Source organism: Meles meles, chromosome 10 (assembly GCF_922984935.1).
Source record: "Meles meles chromosome 10, mMelMel3.1 paternal haplotype, whole genome shotgun sequence".
Taxonomy (NCBI): domain Eukaryota; kingdom Metazoa; phylum Chordata; class Mammalia; order Carnivora; family Mustelidae; genus Meles; species Meles meles.
In genome coordinates, this window is record NC_060075.1 from 57,216,392 (window position 1) to 57,242,614 (window position 26,223).

The 26,223-nt window shown below is 37.2% G+C and overlaps 1 protein-coding gene across 5 annotated transcripts in view; it reads right to left on the reverse strand.

Annotated features, from left to right (window-relative positions):
• The window catches only part of HDAC9 (histone deacetylase 9), a 927,746-nt gene that overhangs the window by 349,731 nt on the left and 551,792 nt on the right, over positions 1-26,223 (reverse strand). For 4 of the 5 annotated variants that reach the window (XM_046020997.1, XM_046020994.1, XM_046020996.1 and 1 more), the window contains one exon: positions 12,781-15,529. In XM_046020997.1, the coding sequence (XP_045876953.1) occupies positions 15,215-15,529 (315 nt within the window). In that variant the 3' untranslated portion in view covers positions 12,781-15,214. Of the gene's footprint in view, positions 1-12,780; positions 15,530-26,223 lie in introns of those variants that run through there. The other variant, XM_046020993.1, reaches the window with a different exon arrangement.

Consider the following 26,223-nt stretch of genomic DNA (forward strand, 5'->3'; position numbering starts at 1 on the left):
ACAAAGCCAAGATATTGTCCATCTTTTTGACAGACAAAGAGTCTCTGAGGTCCAGAGTGACATGCCCGAAGGCTGGCACGTGATTGGGCTAATTAAATTAAATAGCAGGAAACAGCTTTTCCATATGCCACTGCCTGGCCACACACAAACTGTAACAGTAAATCTTTTCTACTACTCAAGGAAAAACGTAACCATTAAAAAATATACAGTATCAACACACCATCCCAGAATCAGAAGTTTAATATTCACATAACTTCCCTGGCCTGGACTTCAATGCCAGAAGTCTAAGAACTTCCTAATTCACTTCAGGGAGCCATCCAAAAGCCCATGGTAATTAAAGAGGATGAAAAAGACACACACACACTCACACACACACACACACACACACACACACACACCCCCTGCCACATTCACCAAAGTTTATCAACCCTTTAAGCCAATATTCTGGTTGCTTTGAAGACATACTTCTCCACTAAATCAAATCAAAACTTCAATACTTCTGAATCCAGGTTAAAATCTATTTTCTACCACTTTTATATCCTCCCTCCCAATTACCCAGATCAATTTAAAAAAGCATAAAACCTTTGTAGACTCTTGAGAAAACTCTTCTCCCATTGCACCCCCACCCCCGCCACCACTTCCATACCCAATAACGTAACTTTTCCTAAGTTTGCCAAAGTGCTTCTAGCTTTTGGTTAAGACAATATTGTTTTAATATTATTTTAAACTCATCCATATTTTAATGTTTCCAGAAGAATGTCCCTGGGTTGGTAGGTGCTCCCCATTTTTATCTCATGGTTTTCATTAGCTTTGATTTCTACTCGTCAACTTAGATAAAGCAGCACTGTGATTGAAAAAGAAAGACAAGGAGACTGCTTCACAGGGATCCTGCATCAGAAAATTGCAAGGTAACTTCATAGAGAGACAGAAAATTCAGAATCAGTGCAGACCATGGCCTATCTATTTAAACAGAAACATTGAATATATAATACAATATACAAACTGTAAGTGATACTTAATTTGGGGGGAAATTACATTTATGGTGGCCAGTATTCAGATGTTATAAATATTCCATTATGCTTTTCCTAACTGAATTTAAGAATCTTCATTAGACTAATTATTTCTTACTATACGCAAGAGTTGACTGAATTCATAGACCACGAGCTAATAAAATTATAGCATAATCTTTAACTACAAAAATACACCCAATTCATAGGGGTTCCATGTTACTCAGAAAAAGAAAAAAAGAAAGAAAACTGGAAAGAACAAGTAGAGAAAGAGAAAAATCTAACCTTTGAAACAGATATGAAAAGTTTTTTGAAAACTAGTCAGTATTATTATTTTTTACTTGGTTTATTACACATGATTGTAGGACGCCAAACGTCATCCAATAAGCATAGGTTGGCAATGCCCATTTCAGTCTGTGTTTGTGTATATAAGCCAGAAATCAATAAGCAATTGTTATTATTATTTCTCTCTGTCTGTCTTAAAAATTTGTATTTGAATGTGAGGATGACCAAAATCCAAGAAATTCAAAGCCTAGGAGAAAATGGTCAAGCCACATAGAACTGACTTGGTAGGAGCCAGTGAGTGATCAGCTTCTAAAGTGAAACCAGGTCTGAGTGAGCAGAAGCAGTCCCCCTCTCATTCTTTGTCCCCCCTCAAAAAGCTGTATTTCTCTCTTCACACCTTTCCCAAATCTCATGATCCCTTCTGTATCCTCATTCTTGCCACAGATCCCTGGGCTAATATTAGTAACTTCCTAGGGTTACTCATCCCTTTAAACACCCAGGACAGTCAATAGATGCCCCGAAAGCAGACAAGTTCGTGGGAGAAAAACCAGATTGAGAGTCAATGCAACTATAGACCTGCCCTAGCAAAACTTGAAATCGAGTCTTGGAATGTTCAGTTGATCGATATTCTTTAAAGAAAGATAACTAATTTAAATAGTCTGGCATCTAATGAAAATTGAGTAGACATTAAAAGGAGCAAAAAATAAGAACCACGTTCAAGAAAAAAAATTAAGCAGTGGTAGCAGACACAGAAATGGCAGAGACAATAGAATTAGCAGTAAAGGGCTTTAAAGTGAATATTATGAATATGCCCAAAGACGTAAAGGGAAACATGAATACAAGAAGGCTATAAATAGAAAATAGACAGAAGAACCAAATGATGTGTCGGAAAAATACACTATTTTAAGGAAAATTTGTTGGATGTGAGTAAATGAAGTTTATTTGCTAGAAGAAAAGAGTAGGGCAATAGAAATTATACAAACTGAAATACAAAGAGAAAAAATAGTAAGAAAAAAAAAGTATACAGAGACTTGTAGGGTGGCAAGATGATATCAAGCCATCGACTCTAGGTGTAATGGGAGTCCCAAAAGAAAAGGAGAAGAAATATTAGAAGAAACAATGTCCCACATTCCAAAAATGTAACAAGTACAAACCCACAGATGTAAGAAGCTCAGTGAACCAAATGAAGCAGGAGAAAGAAAAGAAAAGGAAGGAAGGAAGGAAGGAAAGAAAACCTGTATTAAGCCAAAGCCAAATCATAAACAAGTTGCTGAAAACCAGTGACAACAAGATCATCTTAAAAGCAAGCAGATGAAAAACATACTGCATGATTTGAAGACTTGCTATAAACCAATAGTAATCCAGGTTCTGTGGTCCTGTTGTAAAGTTAGACATAGAGATCAATGGAATAAAAGGAAGAGTTCAGAAATTTGCTCACACATATACGTTTAGTTGATTTCCAACAAAGGCATCAAAATAGTTCAAAGGAGCAAGGATAAGCTTTTCAAAAACTGGTTCTTAAGAATTTAAGACACATGTGTAAGATAGTGAACCTCCGCCTTTCTTCACATCGTACAATAAAACAGTATGGCTCAAAATGGCTCTTTGCCTTTAATGTAAAAAATAAACTAGAAAAAAAAAATAAATAAACTAGAAAAAAAATAAAAAAAAATAAACTAGAATAAGAAAACATAGAAGCAAATCTTTCTTAGATAGGGCGTTGAAGGATTAACCAGAGAAGAAAAAATTGATAGAATGGGACACATCAAAATTAAACCATTCTGCTCTGGAAAATAAAAAGCTATAGGCTAGTTGAAAACATTTACGACATATATACACATGCAACCGGGGCGCCTGGGTGGCTCAGTGGTTAAGCGCCTGCCTTCAGCTCAGGTCAGGAGCCCAGGGTCCTGGGATTGAGGCCCTTGCTAGGCTCCCTGCTCAGTGGAGTGCCTGTTTCTCTGTCCCTCTGCCCGTACCCCCACCTCCTGTGCTCCTGCTATCTCAAATAAATAAATAAAATCTTAAAAACAAAACAAAAAAAAAAACAAAACCTTGCAACAAAGCAGAATCAACAATTTACCAAAGAAGTTCTACAAATGGCCAGTAAGCATGTGAAAGGATGTGCAACATCATTAGACATCTAGAAAACACAAAATAAAACCACAATGAGATTCTATGACACATCCACTGGACAGCATTATCATTAAAAAAAAAAAAAAAAACTGACAGTACCAAGTGTTAGTAACAGGAACTCTCTCATACCTTGCTGATGAGAACGTAAAATAATAAATAACCAAAAGTAATTCGGCAGTTTCTTACAAAGGTAAACAAATACCTAACAACTCAAAAATTCCACTTCGAGGTATTTACCCAAAAGAAATAAAGACAAATATCTACAAAGACTCGAATAGAGTATTCACAGCAACTATTAATCACCGTTCTTAATCACCCACACCGGGAAATAACCTAAATTTCCGTCAGTAGAAGGAGCATCAACAAATCGTGACGTATCCATATAATGGAACACTACTCAGCAATAAGAGAGGACCATTATTACTGGTACACTCATGGATGGATCTAGAAGCATTTTCTGACTGGAAAAAAAGAAATCCAGCCAGAAAATATCATAGATTCATTTTATACAAGTTGTTTATATGAAATTGTAAGAAAATCAAAACTAAAACTAATGCATGGTGACAGAATACAAAAGAATGATTGCCTGGGGGCTGAGGGGAGGGTCAGGGTGGGGGCCTGATTAAGAGAAGCAGGAGGGAACTCTTTGAAGAGATATAAATATTCTATATCTAGATTGTGGTGTACACATTTGTCAAAATTCATCAAACTGTACATATATAATGACTGGGTTTTTGTATATACAAGAGTAGATTAAAAAACAAGATTTAGAAAGTTAAAGTAACTAAAATAAAACCCTCATTTCAATTCATTTAGCTCAACATTTTAATTCCAATTATTATAGAAAGAAAAAAACGCAGGACATTAGACATTGGACTTTTTAGAATCCCTGGGAGAGCCTCTTGGGAAAAAAATTTTTCATCTGCCTCTCTATCGAGAAGAAAATTATACTGAGATACATACGCATACATAAAGGCATACAATAAAGTGTGATAGTTGAAATTTGTAGGAGGTAAAGAAAATTTTAAAAAAGAGAATCAAATTGAATATTTTCATGAGTTTGTCAGATGATTCAAGCAATAAAGCAAAAAATCAAACCACTTAAAATATGTACCAGAAAACTGAATGTCAAATTTACTTTGGTGAAGTATAAATACAGAGGGATTTCATACATCACCACCATAACCAAAACATATCTAGGATGCTAAAAAAGAGTGTAAAGTAAGCTTTTTCTTTATCATGTTAAATGGAGGTAGAAGAGCGAGGACGGATGACTATTCAAAACGAGGGAGCAGTTTACTAAGATGGAGGCATTGACGCAGGATTTCTTGCTCCCAGATGGAACAAGTTTAACATTCACCCAACTAGAGAGAGTAGAAAAAAATCCTCCCACCCAAAAAAAGATTCTCAGAGCATTTGTTAAAAAGCAAAGACACAAAAAAGTTTCGTACTTTTCCCCCCCTCTTGATTCCAAAGAAAGGCAGAGACCAATGCAAATGGAACAGGAGAATCCCCTACAGGGTCCTGGGCAAGGCCGGTTTTCTGAGGCCTGCTTCCTGCTTGCCCGCTTCGGTGCGGAGAATGCAGCTGGGAATTAATGCCGGAGGAGAGTTGGGCCTACACAGAGCTTATCAGAAAATTGTCTCCCTGGCCGAGATATTTTCTTAATATCTTAATATTTTCTTAATACCTTCTAGAATGAAAACCATGTGGGGTCAGTCATACCTGGTGTTTTAAGTTTGATGAATCATTAGTTGAAATCTTTAACATAAGTCCTGGGGTTCTTTCTTTGGTCGCTACAGGAGGTGGAAGGAAAGGGAGCGGAGAGGAAGAGTAATTTACTCACGGAGTCTCACAGAGGACATCCCAACCTGGGTTGTTCCCCCGCAAATTGTGAAGGGGCTGCAGTTGAGTAGGGTCTGGACCGCCTCCTGCGGTGATGTGGGCTCTCCAAACATTGCTCTTTTCTGCGGGCAAGGACACGAACACGGTGGGGAAGCAGGGATCTAGGGCTTTTCATTGAGTGATGAGAAAGCTACTCACTATTAAAAAGTTAAACTGAGTCTGAGAGAGGTTCCTACTTGGAGTTCCAAGAAGTTCTTAGTGATGCTGCATTAATACTGACATGAATGGCAGCAGCTCATTTTTACTCTGGACCAAGTGTGATACCATTTATTATATTATTTACATTGACTAATCCATTTAAGCTTCACAGCAACCCAACAAAAGATGACAGTGTTATTCTTATTTAACAAATGAGTAAACTGAGGCTGGGCACAAGTAAGTAATTTGCTCCAGGTGATGCTGACAGAAGATGAAGAGGTTGGAACACCTGTGGTCTGACTATTGCATCAACATTGTAACCACAGGCAGTTCTTCCCATGGATCTCAAAGACAAGGAGAAATGCCACCGTTTAAGTTTGGTGTGTATGCAGTCAAAACAACTTATCAATATTCGGTTACACTTCTCTTTATTTAAATAGGCATAAGGATGAGGTTGATTTAGTCTCTAAGATTAATATGCATCATTTTTTTTTCTTTCCCAAATATACCCTTCAAAAACTATCTATAGAATACATGGATATAGGGGCACCTGGGTGGCTCAGTGGGTTAAAGCCTCTGCCTTCAGCTCAGGTCATGATCTCAGGGTCCTGGGATGGAGTCCCGCATCAGGCTCTCTGCTCAGCAGGGAGCCTGCTTCCTCTTCTCTCTCTGCCTGCCCCTCTGCCTGCTTGTGATCTCTCTCTCTGTCAAATAAATAAAATCTTTATAAAAAGAAAAGAATACATGGATATAGAAAAATTAGTATTATGAAACCATGAAAATTATGTTATACTATACTATATTTTTATTTAAAAATGTGTCCCAGGGCACCTAAGTGGCTCAGTTGGCTAAGCCTCCAACTCTTGATTTCAGCTGAGGTTGTGATCTCAGGGTCATGAAACTGAGCCCCTAAGTGGGCTCAGCTGAGCCCCTCCATTGTCTGCCCCTCCCCCTGCTCCTGCACATACTCACTCTCTCTAAAATAAATAAAATCTTAAAAAAAAAACAAAACTGTCCAGTATTAAAGTACAATAATGTTTCATATAGAATATAAATTATGACAAATCAATTCAGTTTAGGGAATATCTAATAATAAGTGTACCAAGAAAAGAATTTCCATCATTAACCTCTGGCTGAAAATAAAAATTAAAGAGTAACTATTCTCACTAGAGCCCATGTAAAAAAAGTATTACTAATGCAGACATTCAGCACAATAAATAGTTGAACAAAAAATGATTCTATATTTCACATAGAAAACAAAAGTGAGCCTGAAATCATAATACAGAAAAAAATGTCCTTTAGCCATTATGAAATTTGAAAGAAAGAAATGTAGAATAAAACCCAGCTCTGGGTGTTATATGCAACTGATAAAGTGTTGAATACTAAAACAACAACAACTAAAAATCAACAGCAACAAAAAATAAAATCTATCAAATGAAGGTTAAGTAAGCACTTCATGGGTTCTTCGTGTGGTGCCAGGAACACTGTATCTGCACTGGCTTCAAAAGGCAAAAAGACACGACAGGTATTAATTAAAGAAAACCTCTACAGTAAATTATATGGAACAAATTCCAAGTTGACTTAAGAGTTAGGGTGGGTTCGAGAAATCAGAGATGGCATAAAGGAGAGAAAAGCAAAGAAGGTTTTAGAAAAGGGAGTTAAAGTCTTTCCAGATAGCGAAAAAGTTTGATGAAATTCATGAGGTTGGAGTCCCATGCTAGGAATTTGCTGTGCGTGATTAAGTGATTCAGACTGGGAGGATGAGTGCTTGGTCTGAGTATGAAGGCAGAATTATGAAACCCCATGATACCGTTTAGATGAAACAATTAGGTAGATGTTGTAGGTTCTGTCATAGAGAAGGTGGTTTTCTACAGGAAGTTATTGAATTAGTATAAAGATCACGCTGAGGTGGAAGGATGCTATTGCAATAATAAAAGAATGAATTTGTTTCACTATTGACATACTGACAGAGGAAAGCAGAGCCAAAGAGAAAGTAAATAGAGAGGATGGCTTGCAAGTCAGAAACAGGAGTAAAAATTGCTTATAAGAAATAAAGGAGAGGAAATAATCAAAGGTGATTTCATGATTATCTGTCCAGTGTCTAAAGAGTGGTTCTGTTAACAGAGATGGAAAAGCCAGATAAAACAGCACATTTTACACATAGTGAACTTAAAAACTTTGAGATGCAAGTGGAGAGATAAGAGGATTGTCTTTACAACTGCTAAGTATTAATAAAGCACTTGATAGACTTCAAGTTGTCTTTAAGGTTAAGAAAGAGATCTTTAAACCCTTAAATCATTAAGACATGCACATCTCTCCTAACACTATCATTTTATGGGTCTATGTTAGATTGAGGAACAGCAATAGAAATATTCTGGCATGAGCAAATATTAATTTGTTCAGGTTTGAAAGCCCACCTATGTCTAAAATGATGTAGTGAGATCTGTTAACATAATATAAAATGAGAGGAAGATGAGCCAAAGCAGCATTCTATAATAGAAAAAATAATGTGATTTAAAAGAAAAGAAAATACGTGAGCCATCAATGCAAGGCACACCTATAATCTTTCATTTTCTAATAGCCACATCAAGAAAGTAAAAGAAAAGAGATAAGCTTAACTTTAAAAATGTTACATAAACTAATATATTTAAAATATTATTTTCAGATATAACCAAATAAATCATTATCACTTACATATTAATATATTTCTGATACTATGGCTTTGAAATCTAGTGTACATTTTACACTTACAGCATTTCTCAATTTGCACCAATCACATTTTAAATTCTCAGTTGATATATGTGGCTACCGGTTTAGAGAGTACAAATATAGGGGTCCTTGCAGAAATTTTGTCAACAAAGGCACATGGATCAAAGCAAATTTGCAAACATGAGTTCAACATAAAATTTAAGTGCTAAGTAGACATGAGTAAAAATGAGTAGCCAGGATAGAATTCTGCAACATATATGAAGAAAAATAACTCTGGTTTAGTTTTGAAAGGTCACCAGAGAAAAGCCATTTCTTAAAGGAAAGACAAACTTAACGTTTTCTTCAGTTTGTATTAGACACAATAAAGAGCAAGACAGTAGCATTTAAATGGTTCATTGGGAGAAAGAGAAAAGGAACAGCCTTAAACCCAGGAAGCAATAAGAGACATCAAGAGAAATGGCAGACAAGCAAGACGAAGATCAGCTAGAAATAAGGAAAAGAGATGATCCATGAGAAGGTGGAGCCCAATGGTCAGTAAGTTCTTCTCCCTTTAAAAATAACACAAATGGAAGAGTATTTTTTTGAATGTGTATATAACTGTAAAACGGATCAAAGATCTAAAAGTAAATGCTAAAATTAGAAACCTTTCAGAAGGAAGCATGGGTGTACATCTTTGTGACATTGGATTTGGCAACGGTTTCTTAAATATAACACAAAAGTACAAGCAACAAAAGAAAAAATAGCACTTAACAAAAAGACAAATGTTTGTGCATCAAAGGATGCAAAAAGAAATGAAAAGACAACCCACAGAATGGGAGAAAATATTTGCAAGTCATATATTTGAGAATTTCCAATTCATATTTTGGATATCCAGAAAATATATTTAAAAACTCTTACAAATCAACAACAAAAAAAACTAAGAAGCCAATTTAAAAATGGCTTGAAGACTTGAACAGACATTACCCCTCCAAAAATATACAAATGTCCATTAACTAAGTTTAAAGATGCTCAACATCATTAGCAATTAGTGAAATAGAAATCCAAACAACAAGTTAATACTTCACATCCACTAGGATGGCTGTTATATTTTTAAAAAGGAAAATAACAAGTGTTGGAAAGGATGTGGAGAAATTGCAACCCCTCTTATCCTGGTAGTGGGAGTAGAACATAGTTCAGCCTCCGTGGAAAACAATATGGCAATTCCTCAAAAGTTAAACAGAATTACCACAGCAATTTCACTCACTCATACCAAAGAGAATGGTGTATGTTAACATAAAAGCTTGCACATAAATGTTCATAGTGGCATTACTCATAAAAGCCAAAGAGCGAAAACCAAGTGTCCATCAACTAATGAATGGATAAAGAAAATGTAGTATATTCATATGATAAAATATTATTTAGCCATAAACAGGAATGGAGTACTGAAACATGTACCTTGCAAATATTATGCAGACACACTAAAGGCCACATAGTATATGATTTCATTAATACCAAATGTTTAGAATAGACAAAACCATACAGACACAAAATAGTTATAAGCGGTTGCCAAGGGTTGGAGGGAGGAGAGAATGGGGAGTGATTGCTTAATTGTTACAGGATTTCTCTGAGTTGATGAAAATATTCTGGAATTAGATAGTAGTGATGATGTCATAGCATCATGAACTAAAACCCACTATATACTCAAACCCACTGAATTATATACTTTAAAATGGGTAAAATGGTAAATTTTGTCATATGAATTTTATCTCAACAAAAACACAAAAAACAAAAAACAATGTGCAACAAATAGCTCAGAATTTGTGAAGAAAAATAATTCGCCTAGTCTTGGTAGCTACTCTATCAACAGGCTAAGCAACTGTTTAAATTAGAAGAGAGAAATAAAACAAAAGGACAGATACTACCACAGCAGTAATAGCAGTAAATATTGTGAGAAGAACCTCTAGCTGAGTTAAAATGCAGATGAAACAGAACAATTGACCAGAAATACGAGATAGTCTATTTTGGAAACTATGAATGAAGAGTCCAAGGAGCTTAGGTAAAAGCCATTAAAAGTCAGGCCATATTTCAGGAAGTGGTTTAGGGCCCCTGGACAGCTCCAGATCTTTCTCTCCGAGTCAGACTCTCCCAAAGGGCTTTAAAAATGTAGACTCCTGGGCTCTCTGTCAGGAGAACAGAATCAGAGCCTCCGGTAGGTGCGGGCAGAATTGGAATGGCCAACAGCATCCCTCAAGAGGACTTTTACACATCTTTCAAGTGAAAAATCACCTACGAAGACAAGAACTCAAGACATGTATCCATTTTTCCTTTCCTGACATTTTCTACAGACTGTTTTAGGTCAGAATGGTTATCAAGTTGCATCCTCACTAGGCCCAAAAAGGTTTTAAAAGGCAGCGTCCTAACTGCTTAGAAATCGGTATTTGGCTTTGGTTGGGGAAGGAAGGGAAGTGGCAAAGGACAGCTGTGACCTAGTTGATATCTTTTTCCTTTTCTCCCCCCAGAAAGTTAACCCCAAGGGCAGGCATTCTATTTCACCCCATCCTAAGACTGGCTCTGGTCAGAAAAAAAAGAAACTCACCCATTTTCATGATGCAAATCGTTGAACATTATGTGTCCAATCATGATACCTCTCATCTATGCATTAGACCAAAAAAAAAAAAAAAAGAGTCCTAATATCCTACTTTATAGCAATGATTAAGAGAAAATTGATTCAAAACAGTTTGGAAATGGTGATGGGGAGGAAGGAGAGAGAATAAGAGAACTGATGACTTAATAAACCTGGACAGATGAAAAGAATCATTGCATAAATGCTGTGGGGGAGTAAAGGGAGAGAATAAGGACTCGGGTGCCAGAGTGCCTAGGTTCAGATTAGAGCTAGAGTCAGTAATTGGGTGACCTTGACCTTATTTAACTTCTTTGTGCCCTAGTACCCTCATCCCTACAACGAAGACAATAGTATCTACCTCATAAGGTTGTTGTGAGGACTAAATGAGTTGCTAGACATGTATGTTTTCAATAGTTAAAAAAGTAAAAGTCTTTTTGTAAATCAAGATGGTCCCAAAAGGTTGCACTGTCTAAACCTTACAGTTTATAAGCCTTAAAGAAGGTATTATGAAATCAGAATAGAAAACCTTTCACATCTAAATCGAGAAGTTCTAAAAAGTCACATTCCCAATATCTTCTTTCATTTGCCAGAATTCTTTGATTGCCCGCCCATGCTTTTAAAACCCAGATGGAGGAATTATCAATAATAAAGGGAATGGTAATCATCCCCTCAAATTCTTCTCTTGCATCTCCAAATTCTTGATTATAATTTGTAGACCTTGATTTATCACTGTTAATTCACAATTGCATACCCACAATTCAGTGCTTCCATTATCAATAGAAATGCCAAATTTAAATAAATACTGTTGTCTACCTATACATCCATTGAGTACTAGGTTCCAAAAAAATGATTAGTATCCGAATTCCTTTTTAACATCCTTTAGGGAAAAAAAATAAAATAAAGTGAAAATTTCTTAAAGACAACCTTTTTCAGATCTATGAAAAGTAACAGTCTCCATTTCAGCAGCCACCTTCACCAATGAGAAGGTGGATTTTTACTGCCAGAACATGAAGGCTAATGTTTATTTACTGCAAGTCTTGGCAAAAAATATTTTCCTGAAGAGAAAGTTTTTCACATGAGATTGATATTTTTTATTGAAACCTCCACTTCACACATCAAAAACCGGATATACATTTTAAAAGCATTATTTAATTGGTTCCTCCAACTCTTTTTTGAGGATCTCTGGTACCAAGTGAATCAAGTTTATAAAAGTCCAAAGGCAATTTTTAGGAAATTATAACTAATGGTATTCCCACAATTCTGACCAAATTATCAGGCTTATGGCATTACAGGATGATAATCCATTTTGTAATAGTCAATGATATTAGCTCCAGAATTCTCAATAACCTAATGCAATATTGTTGTGGTTTAGAATAATTTTAATTTGTATGATGCTATTAAGGTTACTGTGTTTTGTAACACATTATGAAGTACTGACTGACTGCAGTTTGCTAGCAACTGACCAGATGAAGAGTTGGGTATGTCATGGTGCAGGGATGTCTACAGCCCAGTTTCCTTTATCTGAGCCAGGCCCCTTGTGCTTTACACTAGTATTATAATAATTGTTTCCATAGAAGGGGAAGTCATTTAATTAGTTTTTTTTTCTTTTTACATTTATGTGCTGTTACTTTATACTTGTAGGTCAGGCTGTCACTGTAATAGATAAAATTATTATGATACATGGAAAGTTATTTATTTTGATAGTTATTGAGTGCCTGTTACACTGGAGGGATTATGTTAACCTTTTTAAAAGTGATTTTTTTAAGTTGAGCAAAGTTAGGAATTAACATTTATTTATATAAAATTTTATATTTGGAAATCGACATCAAACATGATAACATATCATGAAAAAGAGGCCACACTGGGAAATGGAAAAGGCAACAAATTTTACATGTGTTTGCTATTTGATAATGGCTGACATAAATAGTTTAAAATCATTGTTGGGTTTATTATTTTTAATGGCATAAGAAAGAACTGCTCAAAATATCTTCATTTTCTTGTTTCAACAACGAATGGCAATCGATTTTGGTATATGAGACCTAGCGCATCAGCTTCAGATCCGATTAAGTATACCAAGTTTACACAAAGCCAAATGTATGAAAGGGGATCTTTTAAAAAAAACTTTATTTGAGAAAGGAAGAGACTTATAACAGAAGGCAAGAAGGAAACATACAAACAATATATTTACAACACAAAACAAGAGATCACCTTCAAGGGTGTAAATTATAATAAATACAGTAGATTTGAAAAGAGACATTTATCAATTAATTCTAAGATGAATTAAGTCCAGCTTTCTTTTTCACTGGTTCCAGGTAGTTTCTTGATTAAATTCAAAGACTATCAAATTCAAACAATTAATGTCCACCAACTGTACTGATGAAGCTCTCTCAAATGACATTATAAAAAATAGTTTTTTTTTGTTTGTGATTACATATCTTTGAAGTAATATTATACAAAAGTCTGCTCAGCCACATGTTCCTCCCCAAATAAAATGTATTTTAAAAGATGCACTATCCCTTTTTTATGAGATTGAAAAAAGACTTTAAAGAAAATGAATATTTATGAGATGGAAAAAATATACAATTTTATCTTAGGAATGCCATATTTTTAATGCAAAACAACTGACAAAGAATCATTTTAATCTTAAGGAATATACTAACCAAAATATGGTGCTAATAGGAAAAGTTGCCTATTATAGGTATTTGTCAAATTATCAGAAGGACTTTCATTATATGGAAAAGTTTTAAACTTTCTAACTTCTAGTTATGTTAATTTAATTTGAATGGAGACTTTTTAAAAAAGGATAATGTATCTTTAGCAGTGACTTTTTTTAAGAAATATTTTTAAATGTCACAGCAAAATGTAAACAACACGTGCCAATAACATAACAGTTGTTACAATGTCTACATTTGGCAAAACCGCTATATCTCCTTTGAAACAGGATACTACACCTTAAAATACCTTGGATTTAGAAATATAAATATTTTAATAGAAAAAACCTCACAAAGATTCTAGGTCAATTTGGATTATCCATATTAAAGGGGTCTTAATACAACGAATCTTTAACTAGCTTAACAAAAGTAAACCTATAAAACAAGGTAAACATATCAAAAGGGAGTATGAAGGAAATGTTCCAGTGAAAAGCTTCCTTAACAATTTCCCTACTTGCGGTGTCATTTTCTTAGACAATAAATCAATTCATAGAGTGCCCTTTAAAAACAGAAAGAGTCAAACACTATCCTCCGTTTTTTTTTTTTCCCCCTACATTCCTCATTACATGAATCACTTGGACTTCCTGTTTCCACAAGGCATTTCCTGTTCAGCCTCATAGAATCAGTTTTCTGTAGGAGAACAGCAGGAACCTGACAAAGAACGGACTTAAATAAACAGAGTCTTCTGTTGCCTTCAAAGTTGTTTGTATTTCATAGCATCAAAGGACACAGTCTTTCTGAAGGTGCATTATATACAAGTAGATTCCGCTGTTAAGCCTAACTTTCCTAAATTTTTATTTGCCCAAGTGGTATGGTATATGCCGAGTCACTATGGAATTCTAAGAGATCCTAGTGATATGATTATAAAATATGATACACCTTCTTCTTTTAAATATGATTGTGACTTCGTATCAGATAATCATCATACCATTACTGTGTTTTCTACAATTGTAGATACAATATAGTATCTGATTGGACCATAATGCTGCACATTACTTCTGACTATTATCTGCATCGGCTTCATTTGATCTTTTTCGATAGACAATGTCATCAAATAACACAAGATAAAAGTAAAATGAGCAGTGCTAGGTGAGACATAATGTAATATTTAAAATAGTGCTGTACTTTGCAATCTATATATTTAAAACCACCTCTATTCCTAATATTTTCAATTGCATTCTATACAATAACCTAAGGACTATTGGCGTGGTAACCAGAACATTTAACTTAACAAAAAAGAGAGAGGAAGGAAGGGGCAGACTACCTTTAACAGTGTTCAAGACTGTAGTATGATACATTATGTACAACACTGTGAAAATTGAATTCTACATATCAAAAAAAAAAAATGAAGAACTAATAGAACGTTTCATTGATCAGACTGGGTGACTATACCCAGCATTCACTGATCTCAACAGAGAAACTAAAACAACAGTGATTTCGTTTACCTTAGAATTAATTGGTGTGACAGGCTTTGCGATGAATTTAAAGCCTATTAATTACTTGTATACTTATGTAGTATAATTTTAGTGTAACAAGTATTTCCTTACCAGTGGAGTTTCAATGAAACCTTGATATCTATATAGAAATCAGTATATAGAGAAATCTCTATATAGATATATCTTCATTAAGTAGAATCCTTAAACACTAAAATCAAATCATTCAGCAATATAAACAGATAGGAAATAATATCCATTTACCAAAACCGGCAATGCATTTCATATTCAGATAATGACTTTAATTACAAATCCTGGAGCTAAATCTTTGCCTATTACCTGTTGCATAAAAGCAGCCTGCTCCCCAGATTCCATTTCCTGGATCTGAGCATCTTCATCACTGTCCACTGGTTCCTCCTTGACCTTCACCGCCCCAACTTGTCCCAGTGTGTCATCCACACAAGCACTGCTGTCGCTCCTAGTGCTGTTGCCACTAGAGGGCGCTCTGTCTTCCTGCATCGCCTGGTCCCCCTGAAGCTCTTCCTCCGCTTCCTCGAGGTGACTGCCTGGTTGCTTCAGTTGTTCAATAGATTTCGAAAGCAGCTAGAAGAGAGTGTTCAGGGGTTCAAAATTCAATAGTTCTTGGTGGCAACAGAGAAGCAAAACACACTTTCATTTCTAATGACTCTACTTCAGTACATTCTGGTTTCTAGTTTCGGGACGTCAACGGCAGAATGAATATGTATGCGACAAACTTCCTCAGTGATACTACACCTGAAGCAGTCCCATCCCCGCCAGATTGTGTTGGTGTGGTAGTCAGAGAACGAGGTCTCTGAGTGCTTTCTTTCATGGGTTACCCTTTCACACACTTAGGAAATGGTGGGGAAAGGTAAATAAGCATTTTCAGTGGGAACTATGAAACTTTGACAAGTACAATTCATACTGAGACAATTTAATCCAAATAAACCTGAGAATATTCTTCTTCAAAAGAGAAAATATAATGGAATTAATGGAAAGGTAATGAAAACCTTCAACAATCTCATTTTTTTTTTTGACAGATGTCAGCCACTATAAAATATGAGCACAAATGCTAAAGCTTTGTCTACCTAGTTTTCCCATACCTGAATGGTCAAATGATAAAACACCTTCTTATATATACTGGTAAAACATGGAAATATTGATTTGGAAATCCTAAACTTTAAAAAGATGTGGGATTTTGAGGTGCCTGGGTGGCTCAGTGGGTTAAGCCTCTGCCTTCAGCTCAGGTCATGATCCCAGGGTCCTGGGATCGAGCCCTGCATCGGGCTCTCTGCTCAGCAGGGAGCCTGCTTCTCTCTCTCTCTCTGCCTGCCTCTCTGCCTACTCGTGATCTTTCTCTGTCAAATAGATAAATAAAATCTTAAAAAAAAAAAGATGTGAGGGGCACCTGGGTGGCTCAGTGGGTTAAAGCCCCTGCCTTCGGCTCAGGTCATAGTCCCAGGGTTCTGGGATCGAGCGCCACATCAGGCTCTCTGTCTGCTCAGCAGGGAGCCTGCTTCCCCCCCTCTCTCTGCCTGACTCTCTGTCTACTTGTAATCTCTGTCTGTCAAATAAATAAATAAAATCTTTAAAAAAAAAAAAGATGTGGGATTTAAAAAAAATTGTCATAGCACTAAAAATGTTTTATGAATATATCCAAATTAAATAATAGGAAGGAATTATTTTTAATCTGAAAATTATTTAGACCTTTTGTTTATTTTATAAATTAAATTGTACTTTATCTTCAGAAGTGTATGAATTAACTCAATGATTAAAAAGTGTATGAATTAACTCAATGATTAAAAAAACAACAAAACGAGAACAGACCCTAACTTAAACAATAGCAAAATACCACAGTATAAAAAGCTCAATAAATGGGGTAACATTCTCAAGATGATTTCATGTCACAGTAGGTTTCTTGTTTCGATTCACAATGACCACAATGACTGATCATCTGCAGATCTCAGATCTTGAACTGTGGTTTCAAGAGTGATTGGAGTTTTCTGTTAATTCTGTGCCCATGTGAGCAACATACCAAATATTGTTAATGAGCAGCACACTTGGAATACAACTGCTAAAATCATGAATACCTATTTCTCTTGGTACAGCTTAAGCCTACAGCCCCCCCCCCCCACCTGTGTTTTTAAGACTGAACACATGCTTAGAGTTAGAATACCTAAGTACTCCAACTCTGACGGCTGTCTTACCCTCTTTAGGCTAATAGACTTTCCTCCAGGTCACATAACCTCAGATGGCTGTACATACACGGATGAAACCCTTCATTTTCACTGTCTGTAAAATTATTGGGGGGGTTTCATTTGTGCAACAAATATTCATTGAATACCAACTAGGTTCAAGGCACCATGCTCAGCATTGGGAAAATAGCCATCACCTTGCCCTTGTAAAGCTTATAGTCTAATATGTTAGAAAGGAACCAAAAGATAAATTTATTCATGTTTTCAAGTATGGTAAGTGAAATGGGAAGAGCACACACAAGCTGCCACAGGAGCGGAACTGTAGGTGATTAAGGGAGCTTTTACTGAGAAGGTGCTATGTTTAGGCTGAGACATGAAAGAGGAAGGATAGACAAGGAGGAGTCATTAGTTACCGCGTGCGAGGGGTTGAGATAAGGGTAGAGAGCATTTCTGGCCGAAGTCACAGTACATGCGCTGGAAAAGGGGTCCAGTGCATTGGAGCAAATGAAAGACCAGTGGGGTTTGAGCACAGGAAGGCGGGGAGAATGCTGGAAGATGCTGCTGGAGAGAGTGACACAGTTTATAATATGTTTGGGTTGAGAATAAGACTCTAGAGAAATAAAATACAATTTTGGATAAAGCCACAAATAAAATGTAAACATCACCAATCTTAAGTTAGACATAATCAAGCTAAGAGAACATATACCAATCAAAATTTATGTCAAAATGAAGAAGGCAATTTAAATATTAATTTCCTCTGTGCTTACATTCCTAACATCTGTTGTTCTGGGGCTGTCAGCATAAGAACAATCATCCCATTGTGCTTTAAATGTCTCTAAGTACTTTTTTAGGAAACTATTTGCAGGACTTTTGTATCCATGCTAATTAGCTCTTCATAACATAAACACATAATACCCTGCACATTGCTGTGATTTGGGGGTCAGAGACAATGTAATATTCCTGAACTTTGACTCTACAACTGAAGGATCCCATGTAATTGGCTGTTAGAAAAAGAGCATGTGACACCATAGGAAAGAGGCAGGATTTTAATAGAAAAGTCCCAGTCTGAGCTGGGACACCAGGGATAGAGATTTTGGGTGACAAGTATCTACCCATTCTTCAGAGAGAGTGCTCATCTGTCAACCCTTACCTCTATGGCTCACCTCAGATGTGACGTACAAGAGTACAACAGAGATTCTTGTGGGGAGAAAGACCGACCTAAGGAAAGGTATTAGTCAGGTGAAGGAGGCTGCAAGAGCCCCTTGGAGGGACAATCTGCAAGCAGACGACTGCAGTTCATCTTCTAGGTGGATGCTTCGTGAGCTGTAGAACGTTTCCCTCTTGCTACCAAAGCTTAGCTAGGAAAATTCATGGGAGCTAGCGCATCAGAGCTGGTGGACCAAGGACACGTATGAGTCAGGCAGACACCTCTAGGAGGTGTTCAGAAGTTCCTGCACATAAGAGTCTCTGTGAGGAAGAGAGAAGAAAACCATATGGGATGTGTGGCCATGAGACAGGAACTGAGGGGGCCATTCATGAAAGGTGCGTGAGGGAGCACGTGACCACTGTTCTGGAAACGTCCCATCAAAAGTCCCTGCTTACTGAGGAATGACTCTGCAACTTGTTTGACTACAGGGACTATTCAGGTACCAAGAGGGAACTGCAGATACCGCCTGCTAAGTAAAAGGAAAGTCTATTGCTATTTCCTTCTCAGTCTCAGTCCCAACATGGCCTCTCACTACCCTGACTTCCTCACATCTGATGGTCTTTTTCTCTGCTCTACCTCAGCGCCCAAAGCTGTGATCATACCCTAGCCCTGGTCTTTACTGGTAGCTGTACACTTTCTTAAATCAGTTTCAAACATGATGTCTTTTTGGCTCCTTCTCAGAATATTCTAACGCCAACCAGTCCTAACCCATTCTTGCTGCCACCAATTCCCCTCACCCCCCACATCCCTCCTTGCTGAACTAGGCTCCATTCTCCATTATTAAAAATCACTCCCTTGGGGCGCCTGGGTGGCTCAGTCGGTTAAGCATCTGACTCTTGATTTCAGCTCAGATCATGATCTCAGGGTTTTAGGATTCTGTCCCATGCCAGCCTCCACCCTTAGGGGAAGTCTGCTTAAGACACTCTGCTCTCTCTCCCTCTCTCTTCCCCCTTCTCTCTCTCTCAAATAAATAAAGAAATTTTTTTTTCAATCACTCCCTTACATTGTCTTCAACTCCCCTGCCCTTTTGAATACGGGTTTTACTGGAAAAGTAAGACTTCCAACCTCAGTTAATACTACAGCTCTGCCAAACCCAAGCAGCTGAATAAGCTGGGAAACAACAAATGAATTACCATCATGCTGAATGTTTCTCTTTAGATTCATGAGCAAAACCCTCAAAAGGGCCCTCAGCGCTGCCTGGCAATCCTACCACCTTTCTCTAGTTAATTCACTCCCACTCTTTCAATGACGATTTCAAACTACCTCCTCTCTCCTCAGACCTCTAAAATCCAGACCTCTTCTTCACTACCTGCTGTTACCTGTGCTTATTATTTCACTGAGAAGCAGAAGCCTCTGAAGAGAAACTCAACATCCTGCTACCATTGCATTTCCCAAGCTGCCCGTTCACCCTTCCTCCCATTCTTCTGAAAGCAATGTCTGCACTCTATCTCGGGCAATCCCTCGGTTTACAGTCTGGATCCTGTCCACTCTGTTCTCCAACACACATTTCCCCTCTCTGCTGGAATATTCTTATTTGTATGTTTTCAAAGTGATTTTAAATAAAACCTCCCTTGCTCCCCCCACCAACACCATTATGTACCTCCCTTCACAGCAAAACGCCTTGAGTTATCTCTCTTTACTGACTTCATTTCTCTTTTCCTGTTCTCTTTAGAGTTCATGCCAACAAGGCTTTCTTTCATCTGCACTATTTGACCAAAACTCTCCTGTTGAAAGTCAGTAATGACCGCATTCACGCCAAGTCCAGTGGCAATTTAATTGGGATGTTAATAAGTGTCAGTGAGGGTAAAGCACTTCTCAAAGGGCACCAAGACACAATCACAGAATCTTTGAAGGCAAGAGGCTGGTATTTACTACAACTAAATACCAAACTGTGTGCTAACTCCTGGAATGTAACTTTCTGCAGATATCAAGTAGGTTAAAGAAAATCTGAAATAGTGACCAAAGGCTTAATGTTCACAGAATATATCATATGTACATTTTAACAAAAAACCTTCTGAATTCTGACTTGTTAATGTTTTTCAGTTCACAGATGTACCCAGAAACCTCATCGTCTAGTCCATGAATCAATTTTGGTCAGTATTTACAACCTCATGGACACAGATGCGTATATAACAATGTTCCGTGTGCAATAAAGAAACAATGCCATTTATTCTAGTCAGTTCCTTTGGCTTCATCTATACTTGTGATGTACTAAAGGAAGCATGAGGGAGAAAAGTGCCAGAATGAGTAACACTATGATAACTGGGCAAGACGGCCACATGGCAAAATGATCTTCCAAGGGCAGAATTCCTTGATGGTTTGTTTAAAAAAAAAAAAAAATTCTTGACATAAAACAGTAACTTATGAGTACAGTCTATATACGTATAAAAGGTAGTCACTGGAAAATTTCTAATAGCATTCTTCAAACCCTTATTTTATAAAGAAGGAATTTCATGTCCGAGAGAAGCTGAGCCATCTCCAAAAACAAAAAAACAAAAAAAAGAGTAGAAACACAGAATTTTTTTATACCCTTCCAGTTTGCATTCTACTCTGAAACAGCCATGTTCCGATGACAACTGAATTAATATAAATAATTCCAATGTCTCCCCGAGCTCCAAACTTGCATATTCAGCTGCTTCCTTAACATCTTCCCTTAGATCTAGAATACCTAATAGGTCTCAAAAACTTTAAAGAGCTCAAAGAAAACCTTTATTCGTCTCCTACTCAAATGTATTGCTCACCTCATTTTCTCATCTCAGTGAACAGCAATACCCAATTGCACAAGTAGAAAATCTAGGAATTTGTCCTTGTTTCTCTCTAGCTCATCTTTTTGCTAAATACCCGAAAGCCTAATTGATGTTCAGTAACAACGGTTTGACATTTTCCTTCCCAGGCTATGAAGCAAATGATAAAGTCTACATGAGCAATAACTACTGCTTTTTCACCATCTCTGAAAAGAAATACGTGCTTTCGCGAAGTTTCACAAAATACAGAAGTGACATACGGGGATCTCCGGAGACGGTTTTGCAAACTGTAAATGCCGAGAAGGAGTTAACCTACACTTCTTACTCCAGGTATCTGACTAAAGCTGTTTTTCTTTAAGCCTGCAAATCTGCCAGCGTGGAAAAATTAGCAATGAACATCAGCAAGAAAAATCTACAGACCAAAGTCACAGAAAACCTGCCTGCCGGGTTTAACTTATTTTAGGATTTTTAAAATTAAAAAAATTACTTGATGTTGTCTATAAGTTTCTGGCTCTTTCTGAAGTCATTCAAGACTCCAATTGTGTTGTGTCGTATGTGTTTTTGAACTTCAAATGTGACCATTACAAACACGGTATGGGCGAAGCCTCTTCTAATTTGTACTGTCGCTGAGTGGCCCCAGATGCAGGGAGGAGCTGTCTGCTTACTCTCAGTGGGGTAGCAGAGTCTCCCTTTGGTTGAACATCTGGTGGTGATCCCCCAGCAAAGTTGAGCGGTTGCCTTGCTGGCTACAAAACACAAGACGAAACATCTGTGTGACAGATAAATGTGCGAGCCCGTGTGACTCTCGGCCGCGGGCCCATCTGTAAAACACACCGTGTGTCATTCGTCTGACACCAGGTGCACTGCTTCGGTGGGGAACCCAGCTGAGAGGAAGAGCATGGCTGTGCTTCTCCTTCTCCTTCCCTTTCATCTGTGCTCTTCCTCATCTGTCAGTGTTTCTCCGTGTTCTCCCTGCCACTGACGGCGACCGTACTGAACTCCAAGAATGGAGTGGTCAATCTATGACCGCTCTGGGCTTGTAACACACACACACACTCCTCTGCATTCACAGTGACATGCTATAGACCGGGTGGGATAATTCATCTATGTTTCGAACACCTTTAAGCATGATCATTCCATTCTTGTCAATCCCTTCTAGGCTCATAATTATGGCAGATCCATAATTTCGATGTTTTATATTCCATGTTAAATATCATATAGTCTACTGGCAAATGATGTAGGATTCATGAAATAATATTTAAAGGCCGTGCTGCTAACCTTTACACGTGAGCGCATTAAGCTGTCTCTGTGTAAGTTACACTGTTTGACAAAATCTGGAAATCAACATAAGTGTAAGTGCTATCAAATAAAGTATCTTTAAATTCCGTATTTTGAATTTTTCCCGAGGAGATCTTTCACGTCCCCATAAATATCTTCAGATTTGGAAGGGTAACTAAGAACAAGACTGTATGAAGAGTAAGTCAGTTACTGATGGACATCTGGTTTTCTGAAATTGTCAACAACCCATTAAGCACAAGGGTTTGAATGTGATTATTAAACTATGCAAAGTGATCTTCAACCCAACTCATCACTTTCTTATTTTGCCTCAGATTTGAAGACAGATTTTACTTGGGGAGTGGAACGAGTTTTTGTTTTTGTTCTTTTTTTTTTTTTTCTTTAAAAAAAATGCAAAATTCTTCTTTTGGAAAATGAAACCTTTCCCTTAAGCTCCAAGGAAACTAGATTTTAAAACAATGATAAAATTCTGTCTCAAATCACAAATAGATTAGGTATGTACCAACTGTTCTCAAAAACAACACGCAGAGCATGGAGGGCTTTCAAATTGAGAGGTCTACTTAGAGAAGCACTCCGCCTCAAGCCAAAATACTCTATGCCATTTCGCTTTTGTGCATTTTAGGGAAATTGCCAAAAGAACACAAACTAAATAACAAGAGAGAAATATTTACTAAATATTGGTTCATTATTCACACTAATTAAAAGTCTAACTGAAAAATCTCCCTTCTTACCAATATTGAAGAGATATAAAACTAATCTAGGGATGAAGTGAATTCTTAATAAAAACATGTTTGTCTGTATAACTTTAATGATTATCTAAAACAATGCCTGCAATTAAAATATCCTTTTTCTGGTTTCAAATCACACTAGTAATTCAATAACTTAGATGAGTGTTAACTTCTGGAAAGGCTACTGAAAAATTTCCTCCTTTCAGTGTTTCCAGTGAGTTTGAGAAAGTTACCCACCTACTCTTTCATTCATTGGACAATTTTTTATTGAGCACTTACTATATGCCACACCCTGAGAAGTGCCATCAGGTAACCTCTCAGAGGAAGAGGCAGAAAATAAGCAACTGAAGACTGGAATTTAATGTGTACAGAGTGACGGGGAAAGGGGTGAACATCTGTGTCTAATTTGTATGGACAAAAGGACCCTCAGACGAGGTGATGTTTGAGTGAAGAGAGACTCTAATACCAAGATGGGAGTTATGAGAAGATCTGGTGGTTGAACATTCCATACAGAAGTGACTAACACAACTGCTGGGGCTGAAATGACATTCCCCACAGACTGGAGAGGAGGCCAGCGTAGCCGAAGGTCAGCAAGTAACGGAAGGGAATGGGAGATGAGGCCAGCAATGGAGGCAAGAGCCAGATCATGACAGCCTTGTAGGCCACAAAGAGATTGGATTTTATCCTTTGTACAATAAGGAGCAACTGGGGAGTTTTAAACAAGCTCTTGACATGACTTGATTTGTATTTGTAAATGGTTACTCCAAGTGCTATAGAAGATTGGATTGAGGCAGGCAAAAGTAGAAACAGAAAGACCAGCTTTCAGAACATAAATCCCCAGCAAGAGAGCATAACAAGATTTAACCAGAACACAAATGAGCTATTTTTCCTTCTTTTACAACACCGTGTAATCTTATGTCTTTTTATTACATAATAGGACCCCCCCACCACCACCATAATCCCCTTTCCAATCTTCAGGTGATAGTATGCTTTCTTTCAAAGTTTTCTTTCTTTGCTTTTTAAGGGTAATGTACAGAGGCACAGTTAAGGAAAAATCACCATTGGTGATTGTGGACCAAGTCTCGGAATAGACAAGATCTCAAAGCCAATGATCTTCAAATCAGTTGATTCATAAACATCTCCCTTTCTCTCCATTGATCAACCCTTGCTTTGGTAATCTGGAGAGCAGCACAAGCTCTATTTAAAAATGGATGACCAAGAATAAACCCCAGAAAAAATGGCCACATGGAAATATGGGTCCCAGTGTAGCCAGATTTTCAATTTTTCAGACAATGCCAGAAATCCAGATTTGTATTTGTAATCTTTCTATTTTTAAAGATTAACCAATTAAAAAAAAAAAGGCTGACCAATAATTGAAATACTTGTTAAGATTCTAGGCAAGCCAACGACAGCAGTTCAATGGAATGGCTCCAGTCCACAGAGTGTCCGCCTATGACCTCTGAAAATAATCCCTTATGGCCCTTCTTACTTCAACATTCTAGGGTTTAGATCATTTCGAGCTGATGTCTGCCTGCTCTTAAAATATGCCATCCTTCATACTTGTGAGTTGTTTTATGTTCTCTACATGGTAAAAAATTTCAACTCGTTTGCCAGGGGTTGGAGGTAGGGGCTGGGATCGACTACAAAGGAACGACATAAGGCAAGTTTGGAAGGGGAAGGAACCGTTCTATGTCTTGACTGTGGTAATTATGTGATGATAGGCATTTGTGAAAACTCAGTGAATTGTACAGCAAGAGGAATGCATTTTGCTGCGTAAATTATACCTCACTAAATAATTCAATAATTAACAGTAATACTGTTCCAAAGAGAAAACAAGGTCTGCTTCATGATGAATACAAAGGCTCAAGCTGGAACGAAATTTAGTGGTTTGGTTTACAACAAATTAGGCTGATGCAAGATTGAGGCAAGTAGGAAATGTGTATCTTGGAAATATTTTAGCACTTCCAAACAACCAACCATTTTCATTAACGGAATAAGGAAAATGAAGCTATTAGTGCTACGGAAGAATAGAAATGCTGCGTTAGAATTTAGTAGTGCTTACCGTGTTCACAAAGCACTTTCAGTACATCCTTTCCTGCACTCCTCACTATAAACCTCTAAAACCTGCAGATTAGAGAATTACTGGATGAGGAGGTTCAATACTTTGTCAAAAGTTGCAAAATTAGTAAATAATTCTGCAGGACATCATACACTTCTCTCGGCAAGGTCCTCAAGCATTCTAGATGTTGCATTTCATATGAACTATTCATTATATAGAACATTCTTTGACTAGAATGATCTGTTTGCAGGTCTATGGGTTGTTCAAGGGAAAGAACATGCCTTCCTGTTTTCATTTTTAGCATGCAGCTTAATGGTTGCTAGTGAATCTTTGTGGAACACCATTAACAACTCCATGTCAGGAAATTATTTTTTAGAAGTGATTTTTTATTGCTGGTTGATACAACTAAGTTGATAGCAAGAGAGTAAGGGTGCATTTAGGATATGCGAGGTTAGCCCTGGATGCACTTCTGCCTGAAGGAATGGGAATACTCTAAGATCATATGACATTTCAGGGTCACTCTAACCCCTGAGATTTCATATGTATTTAGAGAAAGGGCAGAAAGATACAGGGGACAAAAACTAAAATCAGGACTTTATAAGCAACCAAAATCTGTAACAAAGAGACTGTCACACATTGGTGGGTTTTCATGTCCACAAATCACTTAGCTTTATTAAAAATTCCTTTGTAAGACTTAATTATTTCATCCTGTCAAATGAAACTATTTGTCAAGATTGAGAAACAACCAAATTATTTAGCTTCCCTCTCCCTTTGAACTGCCTCGAATCAACATCAGTCAAACTATTCACATGGTTTAATTCCCTAGATATTTTTCTTTCCTCTATTTTCTTACCTCATAGTCATGTCCAACTATTGTTTTTCTCATTCAGTAAAAGCGTCTCTGACTAGATTAACAGTGCAGAGTGAAAAGGAAAGGTCGAGGTCCTTCCCTTGGTCTTCAAGTTATGAAAGCAACATTGGGAACGTTTATGAATGTTACCCATTAATCCACTGAAATGGTCATTCAGTTTCTTTTACAAACATGGGATT